The 25,066-nt window shown below is 42.4% G+C and overlaps 1 protein-coding gene across 3 annotated transcripts in view; it reads left to right on the top strand.

Annotated features, from left to right (window-relative positions):
• TSPAN9 (tetraspanin 9) overlaps positions 1-25,066 on the top strand; it is a 989,451-nt gene that overhangs the window by 586,433 nt on the left and 377,952 nt on the right. For all 3 annotated transcript variants that reach the window (XM_082255249.1, XM_082255248.1, XM_082255247.1), the window contains 2 exons: positions 14,591-14,782; positions 16,951-17,025. In XM_082255249.1, the coding sequence (XP_082111375.1) occupies positions 14,591-14,782; positions 16,951-17,025 (267 nt within the window). The remainder of the gene's footprint in view (positions 1-14,590; positions 14,783-16,950; positions 17,026-25,066) is intronic.

Raw genomic sequence — 25,066 nt, 5'->3', positions numbered from 1 at the left:
ATGGGCACCAATGAGCAATAGGATGGGTTGAGTTGCAGTGTTTACTTTTTTCTTTTTTTTTTTAACTTTATTAAAGTGTCACAACATGATACATTATTCAACTCTATGGGGTTGATTTACTATGATAATCCTCTTCTCCAATCACAGAGCCCTCTATTCAATGTAAAGCTGAAAGAACTCCACAAATCACAACAGTTTGCATTTTATGAATGGCTCTTAAGCTGATCACTACACTAGTAGACTTTCAAACAAACATTAGTATGAACATTTTCCGTCTACAATATATTTTCCGTCTATTCAAAGACTTGGCAAATGTCCTTTGAAAGTATTTCAAAATGTTGTTTGCTTCTAACATTCAACTTTGGAATGAATGGACTGTCTCTAATAAAACAAAAACACGTAAGCCATTTAAAAAAAATTCTCTCGAATGAACAAATTTCTGTCTTATTTGACCCCGCAAACAAATAAAAAACCAAACATTCTTAAAACAAAATATTTTGACCAAAATTCCATTGTATAGCCAGATTAAAAGTGCAGCTGCAATATAGCAGTGTACAAATCAACAACAATTCGCGGTTGTCTCCTCAAAAAAAAAAAAAAAAAAAAACAAACCCTGCAGGACAAAGACATAATGAGCTAGTACGGTCGCCCAGACACCGCTGAGGCAGCTGACATCTGCCCTCGGCATCTCTTCTGGGTTCGGCGGCTCCGGCTCTGTGATTGGCCGGAGCTGCGATGACGTCACTCCCACGCATGTGCGCAGGAGTTTACTTCCCGGCAAGGAGCTCTGAAGGTCCGCCGTACCTTCAGAGCGCATGCGCCGCTGGTGTCAGCGGCTGCATGCAGGGCGAATATCTACTGAACCGTGCAGGTTTAGGAGATATTAATTTTACCTACAGGTAAGCCTTATTATAGGCTTACCTGTAGGTAAAAGTTAAAAAGCGAAGTATACTACCGCTTTAATAGAGGGATATAATTGTACGCAGCCACAGAGAACTCCCAAAACATGGGAGAACAAGTTTGTAAAAAATTTGGAAGCCACATCAATAATGACTTTAGGGTAAACTCTGCAGTATTCGTGGCTCCTCTTGATCTGTGTCTGCCCCCATAACAAGCAGCTTGCTATGGGGGCAGATGTGCAGGCTTGTTCCCGAGCTGGACTTTTTGTATCTATAGACACACACAGAATGGCTCGGTACCACCCCCCCCCCCCCTCACAGGATTTGACTGACAGCAGCAGGAGCCAATACCTGCTGCCTGATCCTCCTGTGAGAAGCGAAAGACAGAGGAGAAGAACTGCAGCCAGGCACAGCTCTGGATTGATATGGGACCCAGGAAAGTGTTTGGGGGGGGGGCACAGCAAGTGGCAAAATGTTTTATTTTTAACCTTAATGCAAGGAATGCATTAGGGTAAAAGAACTGTTTAAATTTAAAACCACTTTAAATTGACGTGTAGTTTTAAGTGGACTTTAAATTAAAGACCAACTCCATTTGAATAAAGGCTTAACCCCTGTAACTGTTACAGGAAATGCAAAAAAATGGATCTACTGATAGGATCAACCTTTATTACAGAAAGATAAATAAAAATGCTAGTACCAAGCTGCATTATTTATCTAATTTCTGAGTTTGCCCACAGTCTCAACTTTTCCTTTAAAGAGTACCTGCCACCAGCAGAACATGGTCTTTTATAGCTGGGACTAAAGAATTTAGCTGTCAACTTTCTCAAATGAAATAAATGGATGGCATAAGCCCCGTGTCCAATCCGCTCATACTTTGCTATGGTTGCTTAGGTCCTCCTGATATGCTTCTTGGTGTGGGAGGAATTCAGTAGGGAATGCTGCCAATAACTTCTCAGGAACAGGTTATTAAATCATATAAAAATCATCATTTTTTTTCTTGTGTAATGGGTTGCATTTAAAAACCCAAGGAGAAGCATTGTAATCCTATACATATATACAGTATATACAGTAGATGTATGTTTTTCAAATTCTTTGATCAAATTCTTGATCTGAAACCATGTATATTTTAGAAGAATGCATGCTGTCCTATTTTTTCATTAACAGTAAAATCCTGAAATTTATAAAGAAGTAATCTTAATATTATATCTACAGTAAGTCCTGACTTTTTTTATTTAGATAGATTGCTAACTATGGTCAAGGTAAACCACCCTGTTCATTTTGTTTACCAGAAATGTAATTAAGGGTAATCAAACATATTATAATCTGACTCTATAATCTTTGTACAATCAACTTTAGATTTGCCAATACCATGTAACATGAGGCCCCAGTGGCGTACCAATGGGGGGGGCGGGGGTGCGGCCCGCCCCGGGTGCCACTCACTGGGGGGTGTCAGTCGGTGTCCTGCCCAGTGTTTTCAGAGTCAGACAGATCCCGCAGTGTGAAGACAGCTGCAGTGGCTGGCAGCTCCTTCAGTCCGTGCTGCTAGTGGGGGGCGGAGCCACGGCATGAATAAGGGGGCGGAGCCGCGGCGGGAATAAGGGGGCGGAGCCGTGGCGGGAATAAGGGGAGGGGCCTCTGCGGGAAGAAGGTGAGTGCCCATTGAAAAGGGGGGGGTGGATAGGAGAGGGATGGGGCTGCTACATATAGAGGAATTCATCTTTCTCTATTCTTCCTGCAGCTTCCTGCTGAATAACTGATTCTCCTCCTCTCCCTCCTGCAGGAAGAATAGGGAAAGATCAATTCATCTATATGCAGCTGCCCCATCCCCCTCCTATACAACTTCTTTTGCTGGCCCCCCAAAGTTCTTAACCTCCTCCAGTGCTCCTAATCCCTCCCTCAGTGCTTTTAGCCCCTCTCCCCTCAGTGCACTAGACCCCCCCTGTTCTTTAGCCCCCCCCATGCTCTTCAACTCCCCACAGTGCTTTCTCCCTCCCCCCTAAGTGCTCCCTGTCCCCCCAGTGCTCTCCACCCCCCTGATTTTCCTTGCCCACCCCCCTAAGTACTCCCTGTCCCCCCAGTGCTCTCCACCCCCCTGGTTTTCCCTGCTCGCCCCCCCAAGTACCTCCCTGTCCCCCCCCAGTGCAATCAACCCCCTGCACCTTCCAACCCCCCTACAATGCTTTCCAAACCCTCTCTTAATTCTCTCCAGTTCCCCCCCCCCCCCACCGTGCCCTTCAGCACCTCCAGTGCTCTCTGCTTCGTCTGTGCTCTCCGGCCCCCCTAGTGCTCTTCTATCTTCTATCATGTCCTCAGTCTCTGAGCATCTACTGTATCATGTCTGTAGTCTCTGACCATCTCCTGTATCATGTCTGCAGTCTCTGACCATCTCCTGTATCATGTCTGCAGTCTCTGACCATCTCCTGTATCATGTCTGCAGTCTCTGACCATCTCTTGTATCATGTCTGCAGTCTCTGACCATCTCTTGTATCATGTCTGCAGTCTCTGACCATCTCCTGTATCATGTCTGCAGTCTCTGACCATCTCCTGTATCATGTCTGCAGTCTCTGACCATCTCCTGTATCATGTCTGTAGTCTCTGACCATCTACTGTATCATGTCCTCAGTCTCTGACCATCTCCTGTATCATGTCCTCAGTCTCTGACCATCTCCTGTATCATGTCTGCAGTCTCTGACCATCTCCTGTATCATGTCTGCAGTCTCTGACCATCTCCTGTATCATGTCTGCAGTCTCTGACCATCTACTGTATCATGTCCTCAGTCTCTGACCATCTACTGTATCATGTCCTCAGTCTCTGACCATCTCCTGTATCATGTCCTCAGTCTCTGACCATATCCTGTTTCATGTCTGCAGTCTCTGACCATCTCCTGTATCATGTCTGCAGTCTCTGACCATCTCCTGTATCATGTCCTCAGTCTCTGAACATCTCCTGTATCATGTCTGCAGTCTCTGACCATCTCCTGTATCATGTCTGCAGTCTCTGACCATCTCCTGTATCATGTCTGCAGTCTCTGACCATCTCCTGTATCATGTCTGCAGTCTCTGACCATCTCCTGTATCATGTCTGCAGTCTCTGACCATCTCTTGTATCATGTCTGCAGTCTCTGACCATCTCCTGTATCATGTCTGCAGTCTCTGACCATCTCTTGTATCATGTCTGCAGTCTCTGACCATCTCCTGTATCATGTCTGCAGTCTCTGACCATCTCCTGTATCATGTCTGCAGTCTTTGACCATCTCCTGTATCATGTCTGCAGTCTCTGACCATCTCTTGTATCATGTCTGCAGTCTCTGACCATCTCTTGTATCATGTCTGCAGTCTCTGACCATCTCCTGTATCATGTCTGCAGTCTCTGACCATCTCCTGTATCATGTCTGCAGTCTCTGACCATCTCCTGTATCATGTCTGCAGTCTCTGACCATCTCTTGTATCATGTCTGCAGTCTCTGACCATCTCCTGTATCATGTCTGCAGTCTCTGACCATCTCCTGTATCATGTCTGCAGTCTCTGACCATCTCCTGTATCATGTCTGTAGTCTCTGACCATCTCCTGTATCATGTCTGCAGTCTCTGACCATCTCCTGTATCATGTCTGCAGTCTCTGACCATCTCCTGTATCATGTCCTCAGTCTCTGACCATCTCCTGTATCATGTCTGTAGTCTCTGACCATCTCCTGTATCATGTCTGTAGTCTCTGACCATCTCCTGTATCATGTCTGCAGTCTCTGACCATCTCCTGTATCATGTCTGTAGTCTCTGACCATCTCCTGTATCATGTCCTCAGTCTCTGACCATCTCCTGTATCATGTCTGCAGTCTCTGACCATCTCCTGTATCATGTCTGCAGTCTCTGACCATCTCCTGTATCGTGTCTGTAGTCTCTGACCATCTACTGTATCATGTCCTCAGTCTCTGACCATCTCCTGTATCATGTCTGCAGTCTCTGACCATCTCCTGTATCATGTCTGCAGTCTCTGACCATCTCCTGTATCATGTCTGCAGTCTCTGACCATCTCCTGTATCATGTCTGTAGTCTCTGACCATCTACTGTATCATGTCCTCAGTCTCTGACCATCTCCTGTATCATGTCCTCAGTCTCTGACCATCTCCTGTATCATGTCTGCAGTCTCTGACCATCTCCTGTATCATGTCTGCAGTCTCTGACCATCTCCTGTATCATGTCTGCAGTCTCTGACCATCTCCTGTATCATGTCTGCAGTCTCTGACCATCTCCTGTATCATGTCTGCAGTCTCTGACCATCTCTTGTATCATGTCTGCAGTCTCTGACCATCTCCTGTATCATGTCTGCAGTCTCTGACCATCTCTTGTATCATGTCTGCAGTCTCTGACCATCTCCTGTATCATGTCTGCAGTCTCTGACCATCTCCTGTATCATGTCTGCAGTCTTTGACCATCTCCTGTATCATGTCTGCAGTCTCTGACCATCTCTTGTATCATGTCTGCAGTCTCTGACCATCTCTTGTATCATGTCTGCAGTCTCTGACCATCTCCTGTATCATGTCTGCAGTCTCTGACCATCTCCTGTATCATGTCTGCAGTCTCTGACCATCTCCTGTATCATGTCTGCAGTCTCTGACCATCTCTTGTATCATGTCTGCAGTCTCTGACCATCTCCTGTATCATGTCTGCAGTCTCTGACCATCTCCTGTATCATGTCTGCAGTCTCTGACCATCTCCTGTATCATGTCTGTAGTCTCTGACCATCTCCTGTATCATGTCTGCAGTCTCTGACCATCTCCTGTATCATGTCTGCAGTCTCTGACCATCTCCTGTATCATGTCCTCAGTCTCTGACCATCTCCTGTATCATGTCTGTAGTCTCTGACCATCTCCTGTATCATGTCTGTAGTCTCTGACCATCTCCTGTATCATGTCTGCAGTCTCTGACCATCTCTTGTATCATGTCTGCAGTCTCTGACCATCTCTTGTATCATGTCTGCAGTCTCTGACCATCTCCTGTATCATGTCTGCAGTCTCTGACCATCTCCTGTATCATGTCTGCAGTCTCTGACCATCTCCTGTATCATGTCTGCAGTCTCTGACCATCTCTTGTATCATGTCTGCAGTCTCTGACCATCTCCTGTATCATGTCTGCAGTCTCTGACCATCTCCTGTATCATGTCTGCAGTCTCTGACCATCTCCTGTATCATGTCTGTAGTCTCTGACCATCTCCTGTATCATGTCTGCAGTCTCTGACCATCTCCTGTATCATGTCTGCAGTCTCTGACCATCTCCTGTATCATGTCCTCAGTCTCTGACCATCTCCTGTATCATGTCTGTAGTCTCTGACCATCTCCTGTATCATGTCTGTAGTCTCTGACCATCTCCTGTATCATGTCTGCAGTCTCTGACCATCTCCTGTATCATGTCTGTAGTCTCTGACCATCTCCTGTATCATGTCCTCAGTCTCTGACCATCTCCTGTATCATGTCTGCAGTCTCTGACCATCTCCTGTATCATGTCTGCAGTCTCTGACCATCTCCTGTATCGTGTCTGTAGTCTCTGACCATCTACTGTATCATGTCCTCAGTCTCTGACCATCTCCTGTATCATGTCTGCAGTCTCTGACCATCTCCTGTATCATGTCTGCAGTCTCTGACCATCTCCTGTATCATGTCTGCAGTCTCTGACCATCTCCTGTATCATGTCTGTAGTCTCTGACCATCTACTGTATCATGTCCTCAGTCTCTGACCATCTCCTGTATCATGTCCTCAGTCTCTGACCATCTCCTGTATCATGTCTGCAGTCTCTGACCATCTCCTGTATCATGTCTGCAGTCTCTGACCATCTCCTGTATCATGTCTGCAGTCTCTGACCATCTCCTGTATCATGTCTGCAGTCTCTGACCATCTCCTGTATCATGTCTGCAGTCTCTGACCATCTCTTGTATCATGTCTGCAGTCTCTGACCATCTCCTGTATCATGTCTGCAGTCTCTGACCATCTCTTGTATCATGTCTGCAGTCTCTGACCATCTCCTGTATCATGTCTGCAGTCTCTGACCATCTCCTGTATCATGTCTGCAGTCTTTGACCATCTCCTGTATCATGTCTGCAGTCTCTGACCATCTCTTGTATCATGTCTGCAGTCTCTGACCATCTCTTGTATCATGTCTGCAGTCTCTGACCATCTCCTGTATCATGTCTGCAGTCTCTGACCATCTCCTGTATCATGTCTGCAGTCTCTGACCATCTCCTGTATCATGTCTGCAGTCTCTGACCATCTCTTGTATCATGTCTGCAGTCTCTGACCATCTCCTGTATCATGTCTGCAGTCTCTGACCATCTCCTGTATCATGTCTGCAGTCTCTGACCATCTCCTGTATCATGTCTGTAGTCTCTGACCATCTCCTGTATCATGTCTGCAGTCTCTGACCATCTCCTGTATCATGTCTGCAGTCTCTGACCATCTCCTGTATCATGTCCTCAGTCTCTGACCATCTCCTGTATCATGTCTGTAGTCTCTGACCATCTCCTGTATCATGTCTGTAGTCTCTGACCATCTCCTGTATCATGTCTGCAGTCTCTGACCATCTCCTGTATCATGTCTGTAGTCTCTGACCATCTCCTGTATCATGTCCTCAGTCTCTGACCATCTCCTGTATCATGTCTGCAGTCTCTGACCATCTCCTGTATCATGTCTGCAGTCTCTGACCATCTCCTGTATCGTGTCTGTAGTCTCTGACCATCTACTGTATCATGTCCTCAGTCTCTGACCATCTCCTGTATCATGTCTGCAGTCTCTGACCATCTCCTGTATCATGTCTGCAGTCTCTGACCATCTCCTGTATCATGTCTGCAGTCTCTGACCATCTCCTGTATCATGTCTGTAGTCTCTGACCATCTACTGTATCATGTCCTCAGTCTCTGACCATCTCCTGTATCATGTCCTCAGTCTCTGACCATCTCCTGTATCATGTCTGCAGTCTCTGACCATCTCCTGTATCATGTCTGCAGTCTCTGACCATCTCCTGTATCATGTCTGCAGTCTCTGACCATCTACTGTATCATGTCCTCAGTCTCTGACCATCTACTGTATCATGTCCTCAGTCTCTGACCATCTCCTGTATCATGTCCTCAGTCTCTGACCATATCCTGTTTCATGTCTGCAGTCTCTGACCATCTCCTGTATCATGTCTGCAGTCTCTGACCATCTCCTGTATCATGTCCTCAGTCTCTGAACATCTCCTGTATCATGTCTGCAGTCTCTGACCATCTCCTGTATCATGTCTGCAGTCTCTGACCATCTCCTGTATCATGTCTGTAGTCTCTGACCATCTACTGTATCATGTCCTCAGTCTCTGACCATCTCCTGTATCATGTCCTCAGTCTCTGACCATCTCCTGTATCATGTCTGCAGTCTCTGACCATCTCCTGTATCATGTCTGCAGTCTCTGACCATCTCCTGTATCATGTCTGCAGTCCCTGACCATCTCCTGTATCATGTCCTCAGTCTCTGACCATCTCCTGTATCATGTCTGCAGTCTCTGACCATCTCCTGTATCATGTCTGCAGTCTCTGACCATCTCCTGTATCATGTCTGCAGTCCCTGACCATCTCCTGTATCATGTCTGCAGTCTCTGACCATCTCCTGTATCATGTCTGTAGTCTCTGACCATCTACTGTATCATGTCCTCAGTCTCTGACCATCTCCTGTATCATGTCTGCAGTCTCTGACCATCTCCTGTATCATGTCTGCAGTCTTTGACCATCTCCTGTATCATGTCTGTAGTCTCTGACCATCGACTGTATCATGTCCTCAGTCTCTGACCATCTCCTGTATCATGTCTGCAATCTCTGACCATCTCCTGTATCATGTCTGCAATCTCTGACCATCTCCTGTATCATGTCTGCAGTCTCTGACCATCTCCTGTATCATGTCTGTAGTCTCTGACCATCTACTGTATCATGTCCTCAGTCTCTGACCATCTCCTGTATCATGTCCTCAGTCTCTGACCATCTCCTGTATCATGTCTGCAGTCTCTGACCATCTCCTGTATCATGTCTGCAGTCTCTGACCATCTCCTGTATCATGTCTGCAGTCTCTGACCATCTCCTGTATCATGTCTGTAGTCTCTGACCATCTACTGTATCATGTCCTCAGTCTCTGACCATCTCCTGTATCATGTCCTCAGTCTCTGACCATCTCCTGTTTCATGTCTGCAGTCTCTGACCATCTCCTGTATCATGTCTGCAGTCTCTGACCATCTCCTGTATCATGTCTGCAGTCTCTGACCATCTCCTGTATCATGTCTGCAGTCTCTGACCATCTCCTGTATCATGTCTGCAGTCTCTGGCCATCTTCTGTATCACGTCTGCAGTCTCTGACCATCTCCTGTATCACGTCTGCAGTCTCTGACCATCTCCTGTATCACGTCTGCAGTCTCTGACCATCTCCTGTATCACGTCTGCAGTCTCTGACCATCTCCTGTATCATGTCTGTAGTCTCTGAATATCTCCTTTAGCAAGTCTCCAATCTCTTACTCAAACTTAAACACATTGCTAATATTAGCTATCTATCTATCTATGCTGAAGGTAGGACTGTGCAGGGGAGGCAGAGAGTGCAAAAGGGGGAACTGTGATTAGAGAGACGGAGGGCAGACTGCAAGGGGCACTGTGATGGGGGGCTGTGAAATTTGTGCAAAAAATATTCTTGAAAACATTACATTTTTTTGTGGGTGTTTTTACATTTTAAAGTCGGGGGGGGGGGGTGCCAGATATAGGATCCGCCCCGGGTGCCAAATGCTCTAGGTACGCCACTGTGAGGCCCTACCCATTAGACAAACCCAACTCCTTTCACTACTCACAGCCCAGCTGGTATCCTCCTGGATTCCCTGCAGTTGGCCAAGTGTCAAGGCAGAGTCTACTTTTTCTACACTGTGTTCCACCATCCAAATAACAGACACACAACAAAGACATTCAGCCAAGGTTTATTGCAATGACAGCACACCGCTCACTCCTACCCAAAGCTATGCTCCCAACATGTTTCACCCATCACAGGGCTTAAAAATTAAGTTTTACCTATCATATCCAATACATTTTTGGATCCAATCAGACAAGCCCTGTGGGTGTCTGAGGTGCAAGAGGGTGCCTATATGTGGATGTACTATTATGGTTCAGATTGGAGAAGTGTGCTGTCAGTTACCATACCTTATGGGAGGAGTTGGTTATGGCGCACCACAGCTGCAAAATGGTGACTGACCACGCTGCTGTAATTTCATCAGAGAGCAAAGAGCGTGGTCTGTCTGTTGGAGGAAGTGGGATTTGAAGGGTTCTGCTGACAGGATCACCAAGTATAATGACTATGTTACGGGGGACTTTACAAAACAAACAATACCCTCTTAGTGGTGTGAGCAACCTGCATAACATATCTGGGCTTGTCTGTAGGACACGGATGTGGTTTTGCCATGATCCGTTTTAACATCTGAGTACCATAGTTCTATTTTACTGTTTTGAATAGAAGGTGTTTCTATGTATAGTTTGCAATTATATATGTATGTTGCAGTACCCATAGTTTTTCATTACATATATCTGCAATACTTCCTACTTAGTTGATTGCGCCTTGCTGCTCCTCCTATCTCAGCGTAAGGGCCAGTGTCCAATGGGACAGTGGGCAAAAGCAGCATGATTATGGCATCAACTTGAGATGTTTTTGTGATCATTCAGAAATTAGGTAAAGCTTCACTTTGCAAAGAGTACCCAATCACCTGCAAGGAAAAAAAAAAATGCATTTTTGCTTGCACATGATTGGATGATGGAAGTCAGCAAAGTTTTTGCTCATTTACTAAGCTGTGAAGCAACTGCACTTTGGAAAGTGCACAGTATATTTGCCTTTAGTAACCCCATAGTCTAACCAATTTTGTAAAGGTGCATTTATATTTTATAGACACCACTAGATGACACTCTTGGATAAGAAATCTTTTTTTGGGTGTATCTTTGGTTGTTGACAAATCTGTCCCAAATTGAAAAGGTATTAGATAAAAAGCTTGACATTTTTTTCCTTTAAAACACCACTAGGTTTTTATACATATGTAAGCTTCAAAAGTGTATCATCAAGAAATATTTTGCCAAATCAATTTTTTTTTATAAATAATTTTTCACCTTCTCCTTTTTTTTGTTGCTTATCCTGAAACTGATTTTATCTCAGCAACTGTTCAGCAGTGGACAGCCAATATACGGAGTATTCACCCATTAGTATGAAAAGAAGAACCCCTAACTAACTTGTAAATATATGAGATTCACATCCCTTTTAGGTAAACTATGATAATAGCTACAATTGTGTGCACGGCTTTAAAAAAACAATATAAAGTGGACCTTTGAAAAAGAGACTGTCGCTCTTTGTTTGGATCGTGTTTTTCTGCCCTATGTAAGAATTAGAAATAATCACTGTAGCATCATGCAGTTGGTGTTTTATACTCAGCCTCCCTTTATAGCTTTTGTGGTCTGTTACATCCGTATTTTATTTAAAATAAAAGGAAATGTGCTGAAGTCCTGGGACCACTTAGAGAGTTATATTAAGGGTTGATAAGTAAAATCTGCGCCAGACTAAAAACTTTAATTTATGTTCTCAGCATCATAATTGAATTGGCCTTTAATGGCGTTTTGTGGGTTTCATATGAAAAAGTAATCTTTTTGAATAACTCCATGACAGAAAAGGCTCAACTTTGTATGGCTATTTTCTCCAGGTTTAATATTGGCCAAAAAAACCTGCAGTGATTGAGGGCTGAATTAGGATGCAATTGTAACTAAATTCCCGTGGGCACCATTGCTTCAAATCCAATTCTCGCTTGATATACAATAGATGACGCCTGTAGGATTTCTCTGTGATAAACGGCCGAGGAACCTGTACAGGCGATTGTGAAATAAATGATTAAGCCTAGTAGCTGTAAATAAATAACCATACAGATATATATTTTTATCCACACATCTCTCCCTCTGGTTAGTAGAAATATTGTAGCCCATCTAACCCCAATATTAAGGTCTTTAAATTTCAGCTTTCATTTAGTAGCTGACAGTAAGAAGGAACTAGATTTTTTTGTAGTTGTGTGTTTTAAGAATTATGAGTCTAGCAAGAAACACCCCCTTTATGATCCATGGCAACTCTTAGAGCGGTCTCCAAACTATAGCCCTCCACTTTTTCAGGAACTGCAATTCCCATCATGTCTAGTCAGCGAATGTAAGAGTGGGACGCGTAGTCCCGCAACAGCTGGAGGGCCGAAGTTTGGAGATCCCTGTCTTAGAGGTTAGGTTGTGGGAAAATCAGATGTGATAGGTATAGGTGTTCTACCAAGGAGCTAAGGTTCTAAAAAAGTATATACAAACAGTATAAAAAAAAACATATAGAAACATATAAAAACTCACTGTGAACAGAATCGTCCAAGTTTCAGCTTGACATTAAAAATTAAAAGGTTAGGTAATCTTCACCAAAAAACTGCTTATACAGGTAAGGGGTGTCCGTAGCAAACTGAGCATCCCTGACTAAAGTTGAAAAATGCCTTTGCAAGGTGTAAGTACCTCCTGACACCTGACTGAGCCAGGACTTTGCTAAGAGAGGCCTAGTCATTACTTCTCACCTTCACCATCACAGGAGTGAGCTCTTTCTCTGATTCATACCTCCTCATATACTTTTTATCTCCCCGATGCAGTAGCTCTGAGCATAGCATTTAAGAGCTCAGTCCTTTGATGGTGGATGTGAGCAGAAAGTACTAGGCCTTTCTTAGCAAAGACCTAGTAACATCCTGGACATATTCCAGTCAGGCTTCAAGAGGTACAAACATTTGTTTGTTTTTGTCTACAGACACCCTTTATTTGCATAGGCAGTTTTTTGATAAAAGTGAAAAAACCCTTTAAAGTGCATTTAAACTCAAAATCAAAAATGTAATGTATTGCAGCTTACCAGTTCTCAGTTGCAGTGGTGGTATTAGTTTTTATTTTTCACGCTAAGAACATTTTCAGCAACTAAAAGAAAATACCTGGTGATCTTGCCAGAAATGTATCATCCATGGAATACGCAATGAACCCTATCTTTATTGTGTAACCTGCTAGTCCCATCAATCAACTATGTAATAGAGAGGAAAAAAGACAGACATGTTTGAAGTCCAGCTTGACAACCATGGCTGTCCCCATAGATATAGTGGAGAAAAAAAAGCATAGACATGAAAGGACAAGAAGTGTGTTATTCCCAGGATCACTAGGTGAAAAAAAAAGTCTGAAAAAGTTAGCTAATGTGGCCAACTCATCTAAGAACAGATAAGCTACAATATATCACATTTATTATTTTGGGTTTAAAATATGCTTCAATGCCACTTGGACCAGCCAAGTCCTAGAAAAAAGCCCCAAGGCAGGCAGAAAAAAAGTTTAAGACTTTGAAATTGTTCCAGATCTCTCAGGTAGATGAGAGGTTTAGAGGATGTCTACCCAAATTCATATAACAGTGTTCCATGTCTGCAGAAGTGTTAAAGGGGTTGTAAACCACGGAAAAAAGAAAATAAAACAAAAAAAACCTGCAAGACAATGCCATGCATTGCATACTAGCACATTATGAAATGCTTACCTTAGAACAAAGCCCTCCCAGTGGTACCTGGTCACCACTGAGAGGGCTCACATGTTATCCTGGGCCTTTCTTCTGGGTTTGCAGGCTTCCGCGCATGCACGTGGGAGCCCTTGGTTCCGGCAGGAAGCTCTGAAGATCCGACAGGGTATGCCGAACCTTCAGAGCGCATGCGCCGCTGACATCATTGGCTGCATGAAGGGTGCACTGTATAGGAGATATTCATTTTACCTACAGGGAAGCCTTATTATAGGCTTACCTGTAGGTAAAAATAACAAAGCGGGTTTGTTGTATCTCCCAAGAGGTGAGATTCTGGGTCTGCATACCTGCTGTGCCCATTATGTGTGGGACCCAATCCCCCTGGTAATTTTAGTATTTATTTTGCATTATTTAGACTGGAACAGGTAAAACCTAAAACTCCAAAGAAGGCAAGGACAGAGCCAGGACCTATGGCAAGATGATCTCACTAATGGAGACTTCAAGAGGAACAAAAAACAAAATAGAAAACAGGTTACTCAGACCTACAGACTCCATCCAGTAGCTAAATAGTTTGGTGGACTGACCCGTAAAACTTTTGGCTTACACACCAGCAGTTTCCTTTAACTTGGTAGCTTTTTTGTTATAACATGGTAAAAAAAAAAAAATAACATAGTAAATTTTTATAGTCTCTTAACACATGCACTTCTCTTTAAAATGATGGTCTCATGCATTGTAATACAGTATGTCTCTCTCCTAACTGGGAATGTTTCTCAAGTAACATGGCAATGATAATATCATGTTTGAAATAGGTTTGCTCGTACAAGCTTTACTTGTTTGAGGGTCATGTTGCATGTACAAATGGATTCAATGGCAGCTGCAAGATGGCAGGTCATCAATATGAGTCTACAAAAAAGCAAAAAACATCCAAGGATGACAATATTAAAAATCAATAACACTTTAATGGTTTAATCAATCCAAGGGTTTACTTTTATAAAATTTGAAAAAAAAAAATGAAAAACTGATTTGTATAGTTTTTTTTATATGATTGCTGGTTTTGATTACTATACCAGCTAGAATTTTTTAGGGGCTGCTTTACTGAGTTTTTTTCATTGTTTTGTCTTTCAGCTCTGCGGATGCGGATTGCTGGGAGTTGGAATATGGCTGTCTGTATCACAAGGAAACTTTGCAACATTTTCTCCCAGTTTTCCATCGCTCTCAGCAGCAAATTTAGTGATTGCCATTGGCACAATCGTCATGGTGACCGGCTTCCTCGGTTGTCTAGGTGCTATCAAGGAAAACAAGTGCCTACTTTTAAGTGTAAGTAGCAAGCAATTTAGGCTTTTTAATCTGAATTAATATGTACACATTGTTCATTTATACAGTCATAAGCAATTGCAAAAAATGGGTAATGTACTTGAGGATGTTTAAGTTCTAGCATACTGGAAATTAGGTCTGTACCAATGAAAGAGCAACACATTCCATGCTTTCTAAACCTGATGACCCTTTCCAAGCTTCATCAGGATCATTCAAATAATTATGGACATAGGGATAGTGCAAGATTGCAGGGTCCACATCAGCCCATGGGCAGCTGAGGGTCTTGAAGACAAGGGGCAGAGCCTGTCTAATGTCAGGATTAGAGGACCTCACCTGAGAAAATATTTTTACCTTTAAGAACGATAAAGGAGACAACAGATGCCACCCTTTAAAGCTGACCATACACCAATAGATTATCTTTATTCAGTCTATACCCTAAATAAAATAAATTTAACATATTCTTCAGTTCATGCTAAATGGTGTGGATAAGCGAATACCAATGCTGCCAACTGTCAAAATATCTGATTGGATGCAGTTGCTGTTCAGCCAGAAATTTTCTACCTCCTTTGATTTTTCAGTTGAAGGATGTCAGGGTGGAGTGGTGCCAACAGGGTCACCAACTGATCTATTTTCAGCCTATTCATTAGGAACCAACTGAAGTTCTTTCAGTGTATGTTCATCTTTAGCCTCAAAATTAAATTAAAGGAAGGCAAGCATGAAAAGTGTGTGATGTTCAGGAGTGTTTATTTGAGCCAGGCAATGAATAGAGGTAAGGAAACATGCATAGCTTGCATGCTGTAAACATTTTAGCCCGAAAACACAGAGCCCTATATTATCTGGATGTTAAATTGTTTGTTAATAATGGTTGGATGGAGAAAAATGAAAAGTAGGAGAGTCTTGCTTCCTGTATAGAGGCAGTGCATATAACCAGGAGGATCATAGGATTGTCTATAGGGGCTGCAAGGAGCAAGGTGCTACCCAATTAACTCCATCCACCATTGTAAGAAGAATCAGATCGGGTGTTATCATCTTTGCCAAGCAGCCCCCACTAAGTACATTTTAGTCTTCATCTATAGATCCAACTCTTCCCACTAATATTTTGTATTCAGTCTGAACTTACCATTAATAGAAAAGGAAGGGCAGGCTGGGGTACCTTGCACCCTGAAAGATGGGCCTGAACAAAGATGCTGCCAGACATACAAGGTGTACACAAAAGAACTGTGATTTACTGGTGGGTGGTTAATTTACATTTCCCATTCATTGGCTTCTTATACACAAAACCAATATTTAATCCTGAAATCACAGCTCCACCTATTTTCCCTATGCAAAAAATCAACATGAGCATTGATACACTGTGCTGGGAATGGCATATTTGAGAACTTTCATCTCAGAGAGATGTCACTGATAAGAAATATAAGAAACCAATTGTGTTCATCCCATTGTTTTTCACTCATAAAAGTATGACTGCACATCAGTCTTGTGTGGATCCTTTATGCCAATATAAATGTTTACTATGTGAATATTTTACATTTAATTTCGGATTGTCATGTTGTTTTGCACATTAAAATCTAAACAATTGTGTGCTGTTCCTTTAAACATATACATATAATAAAATATAAAATTGTGCATTATGATATAAAAAAAATATGTACGTAATGAATCTATCAAACGTAATTAATCATAAACCACCATAAACATATCCTAGTGTGGTACCGCATAAACATTGTGACTTAATAAAACCGAATTCATCATATATTCACATACTATTAATGAAAAGCATCTGCATCTAAAAGATCATTCAGTGATACATAAGTGAACGTGCTCTTAGATATAAATGTCCATAAATAAAATTATAGGTGCTCCAAAAAAGTCCACACTTTGAACAAATGAAAAAAGGTGACTATCCAGGAATGCTCCAACCACCAATCACCTCTGGGTGCAGTGATCGCACACCTTAAAAACTGACCAACAAGGTCAGTAATCGCGGTTTCAAGGAAAAGGTTTGCTGGTCCACCATGTGACTTTTTAAACCACCAACAACTGTATTTTCCCCTTTAAGGCACTACCTCCACTCCACGAAAATAGCTCTTTTTTTTTAGTCTTTTTTTGCATCTCAGTTCTGCTGATCTCTGGCAGTACATTGACATTTCATTTGTTGACTTCTTTTGCAGTTTTTCATCATTTTGCTGATTATTCTTTTGGCTGAGCTAATACTCCTTATCCTATTCTTTGTCTACATGGACAAGGTAAGCTATTAATATATGTTGCTTTTTATTAAAATACAAAGTCATGCAATATCTACCAGCAAATACCACTATATCAAGTTGCTAAGGCCACATCATTTGTGTAGGAGGTTTTTCCTTTAAGTCTCAGTCTTCTTTGGAGTGATTCATGTGGCAAAGCAGTGAAATTTCCCTGCTGACATCCACCAGAAACGTTAGAGCATCCACCTTCCAAGAAACCAAGCAGATCCTTTCATTGAAGCAACACCGAGTGATTCTCTATATTGAATTTTTGTGGTTAGAAACTGTCATGCAGCACTTGTTAGATTTGATTCCCACCAAGGACGCAACCTGTATGTTCACCTGTTGTAGGTTTCCTCCTGATTTGAATTTTTCAAACTTTTTACCATGAGGAACCCCTATATTAATTTTCAGGTCTCAGGGAACTTCTTCCTGCTACTAATATACAGTACCTACAGCATATGTTACTTTACCATGATCAGTAGGTTGTGGGTGTAATTATAAATAGAGATTGTGACTTAACTAGAGTTTTTGAAATTTAGGATTGATCATTTTTAGCACCTGTTGCTCAATATTACAGAATTTTTAATTATTTAATTAATACATTTTTAAATTAATTAATAGTTATATTGGACAGAAAGAAAACACAGGCAGTAAATACTGTAATTTCCTTTTTTTTACTGATGGTCAATGGTGAAGTGCCCCCTTATATTGGTGATCAATGTAGGGCCTCCTTATATTGGTGATCAGTGGGAACTTGCTTGCCTTTGCAATGGTAGTGAGTGAAGACACGCCCTCCTACTTTGGTGGTCTGTTGGGAAGTTCCCCTTACATTTGTAGCCAATAAAGATGTGCCTTATTATATTGCTGGTCAGGGGAACAATATCCTCTTTCATTGGTAGCATGTGGAATAGTTCCATCTTTTATTGATGGTCAGTGGAGAAGTTCCCTCTTACTTTGGCGGTCAGTGGAACGGTGCCCTCTTTAATTGGTGGTCAGTTGAGAAGTGCACACTTACATTGTGGATCAGTGCAGAAAGGCCCTGTTACATTGCTAATCAGTAGGATAGGTTCCCCTTATAATCACTGGTCATTGGGAAGTGCCTCTTACATTAGGGGCTGTTGCCTCTTACATTAAGGCTTCTCCACTGAGTACATTGGTACTCAGTGGAGAGGGACCCTGTAAAAATAAAGTGTTTTATTAGAAAAGTTAATATAAAACGGCTATAATATTACATAAATGGGACAATCCAGCTGGAAGAGTGATAATGGTCACACTGTTTGGATAAACTTAGGAACTTAGGTATAGTCTCTCCCCTAGGGTCACTGGGAGATAACAGAGGCCTTTCAGTTGACTATTTTCCCCACTAGTACATTTTTGGACTGTGAAAGGAAACGGGGGCATTTGGAGAAGACCAACAAGGATTTCAAGTGAACCTCGGCCACCATACTGCAAATTAGTAATGAAAGTCACTGTCCTTTAACACAGTGTTTCTCAACTCCGGTCCTCAGGGCACACTAACAGGCCAGGTTTGCAAGATAACTGAAATACATCACAGGTGATATCATTTGCTGCTCAGTGATTGTAGTATTCTAGCCTGCATCTCCCCAAGGTAATACTTAAAATCTGGTCTGTTAGTGTGCCCTGAGGACCGGAGTTGAGAAACCCTGCTTTAACACAAACCTGCACTTTGCACATATAGGGCAAAGCAACAGGTTCACTTTAATGCTTTCCACCCCAGTAGAACATACCTTTCATTTGCTCTCCACAGCCCCGTTCAGTCACCACATTCTGGGTATGAAGAAGCACGTGACTCATTCCTCCACGTCTCATGCAACATGGCTGGTGCTTGGTGATTGGCTCTGTGCTGTCATATGGGGGTTGAGGGGAGAGCCTTCAGCTCTGTGTAAGTTCCAACTAGAGTGTTTTTGGATCATAGGAAGAAGGTCTTTCATCACCCCCTCTGGCTGTACAGAGTAGTGGATCATGAGCAAAACACATGTCTGTTTTAAAACAATTCTCCCCTCTCTTGATATCACATTCGTGAAAAAAATGCATATTTTACCCAACTGACACTGCTTGAAAATAACAAACAGCTGTCAACCAGAATATGTTTTCATTGATATTTTTGTAGAAAAAATGAGGACATTGAATAGTAAAATTACTGTATATATTGCCAGAGGATTTTCTATGCATTAGCATTTCAAACAGGAATTGGAAATGAATGGAAGCTGTCTATAGAAATAAAGTGATTCCACTAATGCAGGATAGTTTTGAATCCCTTCTGGATTCCCTTGATGGAGCATTTCATATTTCTGATTAATAGTTGGCGAGTGATGACCTATATTAGACAGATCATCAATATCGTAAAACCATTCAACAATATGCATGGCACTGTACCTTCAGCACACATTAAAATTTACAATAGCTCTAAAGTATAGCTTTTTTTTTACCTTAATTTATCCTCAGCATTGAAAAAACACCCCACTAACTACCACCCCCCCCCCCCCCAAACACTTACCATAGTCCTCTATCAATCTAGTGCTGTGCTCAGCTGCAGGTCTTCTCTCACCTCTTCCCGGCCTCACAAGCTACACTGAGAGCAGTAGGAGCCTATGGCTCCTGCTGGTATCCATCAAATCCTGCGAGGAGGGAGTGTGTTGTGTAACTCAGAGGAGGGCTCTTGCTCCGGCCCTGCCCCACAGCAGCTAAGGGGGCACTTGTAAGGAGGATGGGAGAGCACCAGCGGAGGACCGCTAAAGAAGAGGTAAGGGACCAGTATCACACAGAGCAGTTAAGTAGAGATCTCTTTTTATGTTTTAATTAAAGAAAAAAAGTATTTAGGACCACTTTAAAAATTGACACTGACTGTGCTGGAGGACATTGTTCCAAATTGTGAGCTATATAGATTAAAATAGAAAAAAAAAGAGAGTATATAAGAAGGCATGTTAAAAGAAAAAAATCACAAAAAGTGTATTTTGATAAAGGTATGGGGTAATACATGCGATGACAGTAATAATATATACATTCCTGTTTTTATCTAACATGCCTTTATGTGTAATTTTTTTTGCACATTTAAATGCAAGGCAAACTGTCCAATGAAAAAGCAACAGTGACAAGGGCTGAGATAAACTAAAACACTGCCATGGATGCTTGAATAATTAAAGCATATCTAAATTGGTTTAGTGGTTAGTACTTTCACCTAGCAGCAAATAGGGTCGCTGGTTCAAATCCCAACCATGACACTACTTGCCTGGAGTTTGCATGTTCTCCCTGTGCCTGTGTTGGTTTCCTCCAGGGATTTACGGTTTCCTCCCACACTCCAAAGACATGCTGGTAGGCTAATTGGCTCCTGTCTAAATTGGCCCTAGTATGTGTATGTATGAATGTGAGTTAGGGACCCTAGATTGTAAGCTCCTTGAGGGTAGGGACTGATGTCAATGTATATGTAAAGCGCTGCATAAATTGACAGTGTTATATAAGTACCTAAAATAAATCCAAAATAAAATTGTAAATATTGCAGTGTACCAGTTCTTTGCTGAGGTGGCTGCATTCGTTTTATTAGCTTAGGCTTTTTTCCTTTTAATCCTGTGAATAGCACACTTTCTTTCCTATGTGGACTACCCTCACTCACTCCATGGTATCTATGGAGGGAGCCATGATTGTCATCCAGGTTAGACTACAAATATGTCCTTGTCTCCTTTACACGTGACTGGGTAGTAGTTTACAGAAGAACATAAGATTGTTAGTGCTTTCAGTTCATCTCAAAGAAAGTGACAAGGACACTGCATTTCTGGCAAGGTCAACAGGTCTAAAGTTGTTGAAAATGTTATTAACCAAAAAAATGAAATCTAATACAGCCACCATATCTAAGGATGGTAAGCTGGAAAATATTAAAGTCTATTGTTTTGGGCTTTAGATGTCCTTTAAGTCAAGGAAATCAATGGTAAACTTTCTTTTCAGCCCCAAAAGTTTTGTAGTTTGTCCCAACCCCTGTCGCTGCCACTTTTTCTGGACAGCCCAGCTTGCATGGTAATATGGACAAAAAAAAGAAATGAAGGCATGCAAAATAGGAAAAAAAAACTCATATGGTGGATGATATCATTACATGTGTTAACTGCATACATTTTTACAGGGCTCTTTTCCACATAGAATAGGTGCAGGTACTCCCTCCTTCTGAGTCACCCCTTGTCTTCACCCCCTACCCACCTCCAAACACCGTCCCTTGGATCCAACCTTTGGTTCCTCTTTTAGAGAATACACAACCAAGTATAAGTTGTGGTGCTAAGTAATTTGAATAGAATTTGTTAACCTCTTTGCACCGGTGGTACACAAATATGCGGCCTCTCAGTGGGTGGGCCTTAACACAGAGAGGCTGCATATATGTGTATCAGAATGTAAACAGAGATGTGCCACAGTTACCGGCAGCTAATGGAAAGCTCCCGATCTACACTTGTGATCAGGAGCTTTCCAATCATGTAACCGAAGTGGCAGCCAATCACGGCGGTCACTTGATCAGAAACCCTGCCCCGCCTCCCAGCGTCAGAAACTTCTTAAAGGTCCGGGAGGTGCCAGGGTTAGGGGTTAATGATAACAATAAAAGCAGCAAAATAGATCCCCTGCAGCCAGCAACAATAGCCCCTCTAGCAATAATAGACCCCCCTCAGCAACAATAGACCCCCTGTAACAACTCCCCCCCCAGCAGCAATAGACCCCTTCCAGTAATAATAGATTCCTCAGAAGCCATCATCAATAGACCCCTCCCTCAATAGTAGATCACTCCCAGCAACAATTGGCCACCCTCCCCAGCAACATAAGACCCTCCCAGAAACAATACATCCCCCACAACAACAATCGACCCACCCCTGCAACAAGAGATCCCCAGCACCCATTGCCATTACATACTGTAGATTTAATGCTGGAGGTGCCAGTACTCCGTTCCTCCACGTTCCCGCTGAAAAAAAAAAGCCCTGCATTTAAAAAAAAAAAAAAACTAAATATTTTTCCCAATGGTGGTCCCCACCATATTAGGAGTTTTTTTAACTACAACTGTCCTTTTTTCCCTGTATAAGATAGGAATTTCCTTGCTGCTAGCTGCTTTTAGTATCCAACATTTCTTGCCATGCAACAGGGTGGATTTACTATAGGCACACACAGTACAGTACAGACAACAAGGGACTGAGTCCCCTTGACTCATTGGAAAACTATTGGGAAGGCCACCTATTTGGTGAATTCTAACCCCATGTCCTTGGGAGAAAAATCTACCAATTGCACAAAGAGCAGGCCACTTAAAGAACTCTTTAAAGTGGAGTTTACCCAAAAGGGGAAGCTCTCTTGTTTGTCTCCCCCCTACCTCTGCTGGCACATTTGGCACCTTTTGGGGGTTGCCGTTGCAAACTCAGCCTGAAGTTCGTCCCCTCTCCTCCTTCCCCACGCGCATGAGCAGTAGGAAGCCGGCTCTGAATCCGCAAGGTTTCACTGCCGGTTTCCCTCAGCCAAGATGGTGGCAGCAGCACCTGAGAGCCGATTGAAAAATCACCTCGGGTGAAGACACTACTGGATTCGTGGACAGGTAAGTGTCCTAATATTAATACAGTATTTGCAGCTGCTGACTTTTAATTTTTACTGAAGGAGCCTGGAGCTCCGCTTTACAGCTCAATACACACATTACAATCTGACCATACAACCTCTGTGCAATCAACTTTAGTTCTATCTAAACTATGTAATATGAGGACCTGCTTAAACAAATCAATTTGCAACAAATTATGCAGTCCTCTGCATTACATACTTGGTAAATCTAAAGGAAATTGTACAACCAAATTGTAACACACGTGGTGGGCTTAAAAGGGATTAACAACACCCCCTAAAGTTTTTTTTTAAATAAATACATATATTTTTTAAAGCCTGATAATTGGAGCTTAGAGACATTTTAGAGTTTTAGTAGGGGGTCAAGCCTCTAGTTTAAGGTCCAGTTTTGATTGGACCTTGAACTAGAAACTTTATTCCACCTAAAACTCCACAAAGCCTCTGGGCTCCAGGTATCAGGCTCATATATACATTATCTCACAAAAGTGAGTACAACCCTCACATTTTTGTAAATATTTTATTATACCTTTTCATGTGACAACACTAAAGAAATGACACTTTGCTACAATGTAAAGTAGTGAGTGTACACATTTTGTATAACAGTGTAAACTGTTGTCTTGCTGTAACTTGCTGTCCCCTCAAAATAACTCAACACACAGCCAGTAATATCTAAACCGCTGGCAACAAAAGTGAGTTAAAATGTCCCTAAGTTAAAATGTCCAAATTGGGCCCAAAGCGTCAATATTTTGTGTGGCCATCATTATTTTCAAGCACTGCTTTAACCCTCTTGGACATGGAGTTCACCAGAGTCTCACAGGTTGCCACTGGAGTCATCTTCCACTCCTCCATAACAACATCACAGAGCTGTTGGATGTTAAAGACCTTGTGCTCCTCCACCTTCTGTTTGAGGATGCCCCACAGATGCTCAATAGGGTTTAGGTCTGGAGACATGCTTGGCCAGTCCATCACTTTTACCCTCAGCTCCTTCAGCAAGGCAGTGATTATCTTGGAGCTGTGTTTGGGGCCGTTATCATGTTGGAATACTGCACTGCGGCCCAGTCTCAGAAGTCATCTGAACCAAGTAAGTTTATCTTGGTCTCATCAGACCACAGGACATGGTTCCTTCAATCCATGTCCTTAGTCTGCATGTCTTCAGCAAACTGTTTCCGGGCTTTCTTGTGCATCATCTTTAGAAGAGGCTTCCTTCTGGGATGACAGCCATGCAGACCAATTTGATGCAGTGTGCGACGTATGGTCTGAGCACTGACAGGTCGACCCCCCCCCCCCCACCACTTCAATATCCTTCAGCTATGCTGCCAGCACTCATACGTCTATTTCCCAAAGACAGCCTCTGGATGTGACGCTGAGCACATGCACTCAACTTCTTTGGTCGACCATGGCAAGGCCTGTTCTGAGTGGAACCTGTCCTGTTAAACCACTATATGGTCTTGGCCACCATGCTGCAGCTCAGTTTCAGGGTCTTGGCAATCTTCGTATAGCCTAGGCCATCTTTATTTAGAGCAACAATAATTTTTTTCAGATCTTCAGAGAGTTCTTTGCCATGAGGTGCCATGTTGAACTTCCAGTGACTGGTAAGAGAGAGTGAGAGCGATAACACCAAATTGGACACACCCGCTCCCCATTCACACCTGAGACCTTGTAACACTAACAAGTCACATGACACCGGGGAGGGAAAATGGCTAATTGGGCCGAATTTGGATACTTTCACTTAGGGTGGACTCACTTTTGTTGCCAGTGGTTTAGACATTAATGGCTGTGTGTTGAGTTATTCTGAGGGGACAGCAAATTTACACTGTTATACAAGCTGTACACTCACTACTTTACATTGTAGCAAAGTGTCATTTCTTCAGTGTTGTCACATAAAAAAAGATATAATAAGATATTTACAAAAATGTGAGGGGTATACTTAATTTTGGGAGATACAGTGTGTATATATATATATATATATATATATATATATATATATATATATATATATATTAGGAGCTGATTGGTGCTTAGAGCCCTGCCTATTTGATTTGGGGGTACCCTGTTACCCAGCAACTGACATAAGTTTAGGTAGTGGCTTGAGCAAATGTTTTAAGCTATGGACTTCCTGTGCAAAGCCCAACTGCATTGAACTATGTTTTTTTTATTGCCTTTCTAAATAAATGTGCAGGAGAAATGCACTTGAACTACACTTGGGTGTCTCTGTCTTGGGCATGTTTACAGCTGCAGCCTAAACCCCTTACAATATATATATATATATATATATATATATATATTATCAACTTTACAAGTTTACTAATGATGCAATTTAGAAAAATCGTTTAAGTTTCAAGGGATATTTAAGAATTATATCTCAGGTTAGGATTAAATGCAGTTCAGCTGACAGAGGGTTTGTGTAGCTGTTAAAAACAAAGGAAGCATATTAAATACAATTTAAAAAAAACAACAA

The sequence above is a fragment of the Pelophylax lessonae genome (assembly GCF_965119305.1).
Source record: "Pelophylax lessonae genome assembly, chromosome: 4".
Classification (NCBI taxonomy): domain Eukaryota; kingdom Metazoa; phylum Chordata; class Amphibia; order Anura; family Ranidae; genus Pelophylax; species Pelophylax lessonae.
The sequence above is the reverse complement of the archived record's forward strand: the minus strand, read 5'-3'. Positions and strand labels throughout refer to the sequence as shown.